This window comes from Salvelinus sp. IW2-2015, linkage group LG25 (assembly GCF_002910315.2).
Source record: "Salvelinus sp. IW2-2015 linkage group LG25, ASM291031v2, whole genome shotgun sequence".
Classification (NCBI taxonomy): Eukaryota; Metazoa; Chordata; class Actinopteri; order Salmoniformes; family Salmonidae; genus Salvelinus; species Salvelinus sp. IW2-2015.
This window is the reverse complement of record NC_036865.1, coordinates 1,037,518-1,048,743: the sequence shown is the minus strand read 5'-3', so window position 1 is coordinate 1,048,743 and position 11,226 is coordinate 1,037,518. Positions and strand designations below refer to the sequence as shown.

The 11,226-nt window shown below is 40.8% G+C and overlaps 1 protein-coding gene across 1 annotated transcript in view; it reads right to left on the bottom strand.

Moving 5' to 3' along the window:
- Nucleotides 1-549: 549 nt before the first annotated feature.
- Nucleotides 550-11,226, bottom strand: part of LOC112067851 (phospholipid phosphatase 4) — a 201,981-nt gene continuing 191,304 nt past the window's right edge. The window contains exons 6-7 of the mRNA XM_070434829.1: nt 4,740-4,910; nt 550-743 (exon numbers count right to left, since the gene is read on the bottom strand). Of these exons, the coding sequence (XP_070290930.1) occupies nt 550-743; nt 4,740-4,910 (365 nt within the window). The remainder of the gene's footprint in view (nt 744-4,739; nt 4,911-11,226) is intronic.

Sequence of the window (11,226 nt, the reverse complement as noted above, 5' to 3'; positions counted from 1 at the left end):
TCCAATCAAGTTGTGGAAATATCTCAAGGATGATCAATGGAAACAGGATGCACCTGAGTTCTATTACGAGTCTCATAGCAAAGGGTCTGAATCCTTATGTAAATAAGGTATTTTTGTTGATTTTTTTGCTTTGTTATTATGGGTTATTGTGTGTAGGTTGCTAATCCATGTTAGATTAAGGCTGTAATGTAWAAAAATATGTAAAAAGTTAAGTGGTCTGAATAGTTTCCATATGTATGTCATAACCGTTTTATGTTGATTTCGCGCAACTGGCCCTTATTTTCCTTTTTTKATATTTTTATTGCCTTTTTGCTCCAGCAGTGTTGTCCTATATTCCTACACATACACAGCCTCTCTAAATGCTCCTGATTCAGGCATGTAAAACAAACAAAGAGCGAGGGTGGAGGAAGGCGAGAGGCTGGGAGAAAGATTGAGAGTGGGAGAGGGGGTACAGTCCACATCTCAGTCTGTGTGAGTGAGAGGGGGTTAGGTATTCCTTGGGTGGGTGTGAGGCTAGGTGCCAGGTCTGGGTGTAGGGGTGGGCAGGAGTCATACAGGCCCCACTGTCAGCCCCTTCAGAGGCATGCTGGTGGTGTTCTCGGTGGGCAGGACCAGGGGATTGCCATGGGCTTTGGCCAGACTGGCGTAAGGCAGATGGCAGTCCGTGTGCAGGAACGGGGGGTAGTGCTGCCGGTAGCAGATGTAGGCAAAGAGCAGGCCGATCACCCCTCCAACAAAGGCATCTGGGGAATAATAATAATATATTAATAATGTACATATGCTACTTACCGTAGCAGACGTTTTTTTCCAAAAGCAAGTTACAGTATAGTGAGTGCATAKATTTTTTGTATGTCTATGTGAGTGATATCCACAACAGTTAGTACCACACTCCTACGAAATGAACCACACTCTACCACACACAGGAGTATTGCTAGATTGCACTTCAGGTCTCAGAAATCTACCGTAGGAAATAAATGTGGGTACTTAGTTTTTTATACAGTGGATGAATCATTGATGATTTACTTAATTAATGATGTCTATATTGGAAATGTCAGCTAGTTTAGTTTTATCAGTTGCTCTTGTGAACGTTGGGCTAAGATCGGATGAACTTTGGGCTGATGTCACTACTGGGCCTGGCTGAATCTCAACATGTACCTGGCTTGGACAGACCCGTCTGTCACTTTGTCACCATTGCTGAGAACAAAATGATTTCCTCGTCATGATCAATGTTTGAAAATAAGTGCTAAATTGTAATGTTGATTTGTGATCCAATAAAAACAATTGTTCACAAACAAATACATTGTAATGTTGTAGAGAGAATGAATAACTAATGCATTAGACTGGCTGAACTAGACTCAAAAAGATTTTTGGAAACAATTATTTATCTATCCAGCTGGATAAAATTAAGTTAACACCTGCACCATAAATTGTGCTTGAATATAGATTGTCCACATTTGTCACGACTCCCACCGAAGGTGAATCCCCTACCTGTTCGGGRGGTGCTCGGCGGTCGTCGTCGCCGGTCTACTAGCCGCCACCGATCCCCTTTTCCTTTTCTGTTAGTTTAGGCTTATTAGTTGCACCTGTTCCTTTTTGTTTCTTGATTTTTGGTCTATTTAAGCCTGTTAGGCCCGCCTAGGTTTGTGCGGGATTATTTGTGTCATCTGTCGYTTGTGGATGCGTTTTAGTTTGTTCTCCGGATCGTTTGCCCTGTGTTTGTGCTGGTCAGTGTTTATGGCCCTGTTTTTGCCGTGACCGTTTTGTGCCGGAGCAAATAAACTAATAATCACTGAACCCTCTGCTCTCTGCGCCTTACTCCTACCCACCACTCCTAGTAAAGCATCCCACTTAGACATGTCCAATTAATAATTTAAACTAGTGTACGCTAGTGCGGATTGGAACAGAGCCAGTAGTTTCTCCTGTTGATGGCCAAGTTGAACTATACAGTCGAGATGGAGGACTATTCTAAAAGTAGTGATACTACAAACTAATGATGTGGAGGCTCTGTCACTGAGCTGGTGATTTGAAATGCATCGTAATATGTACAGAGTCATCTAAATGTTGATGGTGTTGATGCTTCAGTACGGGTCCCTTCTCCAATGCTGGAGCTGAACCAAGACATTTACAAAGGACCCGGGGGGGCTACAGCATCCCTTAATGGGGAAGCGTGCATGATGTTATCCACGCAGCACTGTTCACAGAGCAGGGTAATAGGAGATTGGGCCCCTCAAGTTTAATGATCCAAACCGCTTCTGCATCCTTCTTATTTCCTGCTTTAGAAAATGTACATAAAAAAAAGGTGTAATATTCTTCCTGGGGGTGTACAGTATATGAACAGATTTMAATAAGATTGAATGTTGCTAAAACGCTGTCAGTTCCACTTTAATGTAGTGTTTTTGCAGGTTGTATTATACTGTAGTCTTTTTTTGGACTAATATGCTGCAGTATTTACTGTTGTTTTTTGCAGACTGTAGTATTATTGCAGAAATTACTTTAGTATTTACTATCTTTGACATAAAATGGAGGCGTTCTCCTTGAGAAAACCTACTGGAGAAATACTAAAAGGCCACTTTAGGTAGGACTTAACAAATAGTTAATCACTTGCACTCTTTTCTATAWCCTGTAGGGAAGGCATTATATAATAAATTCTTGTCATGTAGGTTTCTAAATTATAGGTGGCACAAATTGGGCTATGGGMGAGGGGAATGGGCAGGGTATATGCAATAATAAAAACATTTGTGTTTTTGCAGACTGTAGTTTTTTTGCAGACATTAATGTAGAATTTTCTATAGTATTCTACAGCATACTACATAAGTCTTTGGTATATACTGTAGTATTCTATAGTAAACTCTATTTTTTTTTTCATATGCGATCCCTCTAAAAGTAATTAGTGGTGTCTGACAGCAACGTCGCCTAACGCCTAATTTCTGCTGTCACTTTATCACTGGACATCAAATCTCTCTCTCTTTCTCCCCTCTGGTTCTTTCTCTCACTCTCTCTCAGGAAAGAATTACTCAATGCTGTGTGCTTGCTTMCTGTCTCTCTCTCTATCCCTCTCTTTCTGGACATTACTGTCCATGTTGGTGGGGATTGAAGAACAGACAGCAGTTAAGACACCATAGAAAATGTGTTACTGWCATCGCCAATGTTTTGAGATTCACACACTTATCAGCCTCTTCCTTATAGGAACCTCTAATTACCCCTGTGTGTGTGTCTGGCAGGGTTTGTGTGTGCATGTGTTTGTGTGATTGTTTMTGTGAGTGTGTGAAAGAGAGTGAGACAGGTTTCCCTTTTAGACCAGGAGACTCGGTGCACTGCGGTCTACATCTTATTCACATGGGTTACACTGCTACACCCTGGTTAGCTTTCTGTTCCTATCTCTTGGTTGATTACTTGATGACTGTGGTTCATATATTGACATCAGTGTTGTCTCAGTGGTGATGATACACTTGCTGTTACATAAAGTGTCTTAGCAGAGTAATGTTAACAAGACAGCACCATATTTGATAAACCACCCACATGAAAAAATACTATAGTATACTATAGTATAAATACTATCGTATTCATTGTATAGTTGTTGCAGACTTTCTTGTAGTATTCACTGTAGTATACTGTAGTTTACTGTACTATTTACTGTAACTATAGCATAKATACTGTAGTGAAAGGAAACTGTAATATATACTGTAGTGTTTTTGTGGACTGTACAATACTGTAATTTTTACTGTAGTGTTTTTGCAGACTGTAGTAAACTGTATTTACTGTAGTGTTTTTGAAAACATCACTGTAGTATTTACTATAGTGCTTTTGATGTATTATCTTTGACATAAAAGTGGAGGATTTCTCCTTCAAGAAACCAACTAGAGACATAAAAAAAAAAACTTACCCTAACCTGTAAGTAGGACTGGGGTCTGAACAGATAATTCAGCCCTTTTGCTCTTTTTCTATAACATATACAATGTAATACTTGGCATGTAGGTTTCTCAGTTATGGGTGGCACAAATTACAATATGGGGAGGGGAATGGGCAGMGTATATGCAAATTAAATACTTTAGTAGTTACTATAGTTTAACAAGTGTAGTGTTTTTGCGGACTGTASTGTTTTTGAGGTCATTACTGTAACATTTACTAGAGTGCTTTTTGCAGATAATACTGTAGTATTTACTATACTCTTCTYCAGTATACTACAACATTCTATAATAAGTTCTACACATGATACAACCATGTGAAGTATAGTATTCTATAGTATATCACAATTTACTATAGTAAACGGTAGAATTTCTTCATGTGGGCATAGTGATTTATAGATAGGGCTTTGGTTCCTAACTAAACCTACACAGGCTGACAGATGCTACACAAACAGTTAGTCAGTATGTATCCTGACAGACCTTGGGCCTTGAGTGCTGGCATAGATCTAAATGATGTAAAAGTACATTACCAGCCAACAGTTTGGATACCTACTCATTCAAGGGTTTTTCTTTATTTTTTACTATTTTCTACATTGTAGAATAATAGTGAAGACATCAAAACTATGAAATAACACATATGGAATCATGTAGTAAGCAAAAAAGTGTTAAACATATCTAAATATATTTTAGATTTTAGATTCTTCAAAGTAGTGACCTTTTGCCTTGATGACAGCTTTGCACACTCTTGACACTCTTGCTAAGTCACATGGTCAGAAAAAAACTCCGACCTAAATGGCATATCTGCTGGTTAATTTGGATGTGACTGTGACAGACCTTGCCAGTGGTGTTTGTAGTCACAGGTGCGMGACAGGGCGATCATCACAGCACTGTAGAGGGGCAGCAACATGGCACACAGACGCCAGCTGCGCCCACGGCCCTGGTCCGTGAAGCAATGCAGCTTRCCAGCCAGGTAGAAGGAGGTGAAGCCCAAGCCAGAGAATGCAACTGAGGGATTGGGGGAGAGAGGGAGAGGGAGATGGGGAGTGCAAAGAAGAGAGAGAGAGAACAAACAGCAAAACATATTCATGATCAAGTACAAATCTTAYAATTAACTATTAAAGACTACCAGAACACACTGGATTCTCCAATTACATTGAATGAACTACAGGACAAAATACAAACCTCCAACCCAAAAAGGCCTGTAGTGTTGATGGTATCCTAAATTAAATGATGAAATATACAGACAACAAATTCCAATTGGCAAAACTTCAACTCTTTAACACCATCCTTAGCTCTGGCATCTTCCCCAATATTTGGAACCAAGGACTGACAGAKCACATATTCACCCTGCACACCCTAATTGACAAACAAACAAACCAAAACAAATGCAAAGTCTTCTCATGCTTTGTTGATTTAAAAAAAATTGTCATGAGGCTCTGCTACCCAAATTGATGGAAAGTTGTGTTGTGGGAAAAACATATGACGCTATAAAATCCATGTACACAAACAAGTGTGTGGTTAAAATTGACAAAAAACTGATAAAATAATTTATATGTTGAAAGATAATGATGAAATAATTCCACTCTAAAACCATATAATTGTATGAAATGTATTAGAGTCATAAATCTATAATCTAAGGATGTGTGTAGTTTTAGTCAGAATTAGAACAAGGACCTTTTGTTCCTTTTTAGTATATACGCAGGGTGCAAGTGTGAAACAAATGATAAGAGYAGCTATCGACAGACAAGCTGTACTACTGTGTTCCTTACAGGACATTCTGTCTCCACCCGTGGAAGGGAGAAACTGTTAGGCTTGCAGAAAATGATGAAACATGTTGCAGATTAAACAATGTATCTGTATAGTGGAAAAATACAGACTGTCTGAGCAAGGCGTAGCTTAAGATTTGAACTTGTATGTATGTGCGTAGGATACCTACTGTTTGTGTGTGAGGTATGTGCYTAAGGAGCCAGTATAAAATMGATGTTTTTGTATTTGGACGTCAGAARGTTCTCYWGAAAAAACACTTTGATTTTTGTAAGTTGGGACTCTTGTCTGTATCATTCAATCYGAATCTTACAAWCTCTGGGTTGCAGACTGAGTAGATTAATTTAAGTTAATGAACATTGATAACAACATTCTCATAACAAAAACACACACCTTTCTGTCCACAGTGCCGTGGGYTGAGACAGGGATGCAGCTTAAGCCCCGCCCTCTTCAACATGTATATCAACGAATTGGCGAGAGCAACAGAACAGTCTGCACCACCTGMTCTCACCCTACTAGAAAGTCAAATGTCTACTATTTGCTGATGATCTGGTGCTTCTGTCCCCAACCAAGGAGGGCCTACGGCAGCACCTAGATCTGCTGCACAGATTCTGTCAGACCTGGGCGCTGACAGTAAATCTCAGCAAGACAAAAATACTGGTGTTKCAAAAAAGTTGCCAGGACCACAAATACAAATGTAATCTAGATACCATTGCCCTAGAGCACACAAAAAACGATACARACCTRGGCCTAAACATACGGTAACTTCCAAAAAGCTGTGGACGATCTAAGAGACAAGGCACGAAGGGCCTTCTATGCCATCAAAAGGAACATAAAATGTGATATACCAATTAGGATGCTGGCAATAAAAATACTTGAATCAGTTATACCTAGCAAAAAAAGAAAAGTCCCTTTTTCAGGACCCTGTCTTTCAAGATAATTCAGAAAATCCAAATAACTTCACAGATGTTCATTGTAAAGAGTTAACACTGTTTCCCATGCTTGTTCAATGAACCATAACAATTATGAGCATGCCCCTGTGGAACGGTCGTTAAGACACTAAAGCTTACAAGCCGGTAGGCAATTAAGGTCACAATTATGAAAATTTAGGACACTAAAGAGGCCTTTCGACTGACTCTGAAAACACCAAAAAAAGATGCCCAGGGTCCCTGCTCATCTGCGTGAACGTGCCTTAGGCATGCTGCAATGAGGCATGACGACAGCAGATGTGGCCAGGGCAATAATTGCAATGGTCATACTGTGAGACGCCTAAGACAGCGTACAAATAGACAGGATGGACAGCTGATCGTCGCTTGCAGTGGAGACCACGTGTAACAAACCTGACAGGATTGGCACATCCAAACATTACACCTGTGGGACAGGTACAGGATGGCAACAACAGCTGCCCGAGTTACACCAGGAATCACAATCCCTCCATCAGTGCTCAGACTGTCCGAAATAGGCTTAGAGAGGCTGGACTGAGGCTTGTAGGCCTGTTGTAAGGCGGTCCTCATCAGACATCACCGGCAACAACGTCGCCTATGGGCACAAACCACCGTCGCTGGATCAGACAGGACTGGCAAAACGTGTTCTTTCTGACGAGTTGCGGTTTTGTCTACCAGGGGTGATGGTCGGATTCACATTTATCGTCGAAGGAATGAGCGTTACACCGAGGCCTGTACTCTGGAGCGGGATCAATTGGAGGTGGAGGGTCCGTCATGGTCTGGGGTGGTGTGTCCCAGCATCATCGGACTGAGCTTGTTGTCATTGCAGGCAATCTCAACGCTGTGCGTTACAGGAAGACATCATGTGGTACCCCTCTCCTGCAGGCTCATCCTGACAAGACCCTCCAGCATGACAATGCCACCAGCCATACTGCTCATTCTGTGCGTGATTTCCTGCAAGACAGGAAATGTAGTGTTCTGCATGGCCAGCGAAGAGCCGGAACTTCAATCCCATTGAGCACGGTCTGTGCCTGTTGGATTCGGAGGGTGAGAGCTGGGCCATTCCCCCAGAAATGTCCGGGAACTTGCAGGTACCTTGGTGGAAGAGTGGGTAAAATCTCACAGCAAGAAATGGCAAATCTGGTTACAGTCATGAGGAGGAGATGCCCTGCATTACTTAATGCAGCTGGTTAGCCACACCAGATGCTGACTGTTACTTTTGATTTTTGACCCCCTTTGTTCAGGTACACATTATTCCATTCCATTTCTGTTCGTCACATGTCTGTGGAACTTGTCGTTTATGTTCTCAGTTGTTGGAAACTTGTTATGTCATACAAATATTTACACATGTTAAGTTTGCTGAAAATCACCGCAGTTGACAGTGAGAGGACGTTTCTCTTTATGCTTGTGTTTATATGCTTATTTTATGTGATACAAATGTTGGCTATATTATTTGATTTTAATACATTCTAACTGCTGGGTGATGCGACTCTAATTATGATTGAAAAAAGTTGCATGAAAGGCATGAGCTCTGCTTTGTTTTTTTTGCGCAGTTTGTACACTCTTCCTCAGTCTCGCATTCAAAATTTGACAAGCACTGATAATGCCTCAAAATTTCTCTTCAGATGCATCCCTTTATGTGGCCGTAATCCCTCCCCCCCCCCAAATCCATGCCTTTTAACGGCCGTTATGCCCTGAGGCTGAATATATAACTTATAACTCCCTTCTCCCCGCTGCCTGCCGAAACACCTCTCACTCACATGGCTCACTCACATGGCTCTCAGTCTCATGATCGGGTTTTTCTAACAGGCTACAAGTGAAGACCGACGCAATGGTCTTCAATTTTCATTTGGAAGAGTCAGCTTTTTAAACCAACATGGCTCAGTTTAAATAGTTTTTACATTGTAGTAAAACAAAATCTCATTTGATATGCGCACCTGCGCGTGTTTTTATCCTATTCCGAGGTGCATATTGAACATAATGGAAGAACTTTACGTCAGCCAACAAGCTCAGTAAGCCTAACAAACAGCAACACCACTAGCCTTTGTCAATCTATTATCCCCCATAGTACGAAAGTTGACCTATTCTATTCTGTATGAGAAATAAATATTCCCAACATAATCTGGGACAGTTGTTGAATGCGATTGATCCCAAATTAATACAACCACTCGCTTAAAAAAAATGTTTTAAGCAATTAGCCTGATGCAACAGATGAGAACATAGAACATAGCCTAATAGTTTATCAACATTTTAAGCTATTTCTTCACACCTACACCGTCTGTCCCTGTGCAGAAATGCGCACCCGGCAGTAGGCTATAAGTGAGAATGTTCCATAAGCAGGAAAACACCATTCTCAAAGTGACCACAAATGCGATTATGCATGTAATGTTTTATTATAAAAGTGCATTTTTATTGTGAAAATGATCTTCCCCAAACTTGAAACTCACGCGCTGTGTATGTTTGCCAGTTGGGCTCTACACCCATTGTAATGCAGATTAATATGCTTCATTTTAAGATGTTATTTGGTCACTTTAGTCGTGACACAAAGTTTATCAAAACATATAGACCCATGAGCTAGGATACATGAGGTGTGCAACTAAATTTTAAAAAGTCGCAAAGAAAAAGCATGCACAGTTTGCCTTAAACTGGGCATCGTTCACAGGAGATAATATATAATTCACAAGTGATAGGCTAATATTCTCACCCATTACACTATTTTTGATTTAATCTTGTCTTTACATATACTAAACAATACATGTGTGACATTTATTTTGATTTAGAATGGACCATTATCATGCACCTGTATCGAAACAGGGACACCGGAATGAAAATACATGTCATCTATGCACATAACCAAATATTTTTGTTGAAAACAGAAAACACAAACATATGGCAGCAGATCCACAAGGTGTGCCAAGAGAGGTGACTGTATAGTTCCCTTAAGGAAAAGCACCATTAGTAAATCCGCTTTCTCTGTGAGAGCTTCACAGAATACACTGCCATCAGACACACACACTGCCATCAGACACACATAACTGCACCACATATCACACTTTCACAAAATGCATGAGGACATGGCTAAAGGTCAATCAGATTTGTGAACATAATCCCTAGCTGTGTATTGCCGCTTTCCATGTTGTCTGTTGTCTGTAGCTTGTGAGGTGTGGAAACACTTTGTTGCTTTTATGAATTTTGTCTTGCTGCTTTTTGTTCTATGCTGCTCCGTCTGGATGCTACGTCTTGCTTGTCCTATGTTGCTCTGTGTGTGCTCACTGCTCAATGATTGTCTATATTGTAATTGTTTTTTAACCTGCCCAGGGACTGCAGTTGAAAATTAGCCGGCTGGCTAAAACCGTCACTTTTACTGAAACGTTGATTAATGTGCACTGTCCCTGTAAAAATAAACTCAACTCAACTCAAATGGAGGAAGCTTTTACCGTGGTTCATTTTCATACCAGCCAGGTAGGCTATACTCCTGTTTTAAAGGGAATTATGTGCTTAATATTGGGAAGGTTGAGAAATAAATATAGTAGGCCTAGCCTATAGAAAGCTAATGGGAACATCCTCTTTTTAATAGAGGCCATCATTCTGATTGTGGACTTCCGGAAACAGCAGAGGGAGCACTCCCCTATCCACATCGACGGGACAGTAGTGGAGAAGGTGGAAAGTTTTAAGTTCCTCGACGTACACATCACGGACAAACTGAAATGGTCCACCCACACAGACAGCATGTTGAAGAAGGCGCAACAGCAGAAAACCCAAACACCACATATCACACAAACCTTTACAGATGCACAATCGAGAGCATCCTGTCGGACTGTATCACAGGCTGGTACGGCAACTGCTCAGCCCACAACTGTAAGGCTCCCCAGAGGGTAGTGAAATCTGCACAACACATCTCCGGTGGCAAACTACCTGCCCCCAGGACAATCTACACAACCGCGAGTCACAGGAAGGCCAAAAAATCATCAAGACAAAACACCACCAAGCCATCTCCTGTTCAACCTGCTATCATCCAGAATTGAGGTCAGTACAGGTCATCAAAGCTTGGACCGAAAGACTGGAAAAACAGCTTCTATCTCAAGGTCATCAGACTGTTAAACACCATCACTAATATTGAGTGGCTGCTCCAACAACTGACTCCCAAATCTCTAGCCACTTAAATAAAAATGATATAATATACGTGGGGAGAACGAAAGTATTGATACACTGCCGATTTGTCAGGTTTTCCACTTACAAAGCATGTAGAGTCTGTAATTTTTATCTATAAACACTCAACTGTGAGAGACGGAATCTAAAACAAAAATCCAGAAATCACATTGTATGATTTTTAAGTAATTAATTTGCATTTTATTGCATGACATAAGTATTTGATCACCTACCAACCAGTAAGAATTTCCGGCTCTCACAGACCTGTTAGTTTTTCTTTAAGAACCTCCTCTTCTCACTCCATTACCTGTATTAACATGCACCTGTTTGAACTCGTACCGTGTATAAAAAAAACACCTGTCCACACACTCATATCAAACGACTCCAACCTCTCCACAATGCCAAGACCAAGAGCTGTTGTAAGGACTATCGGATAAAATTGTAGACATGCAACAGGCTGGATC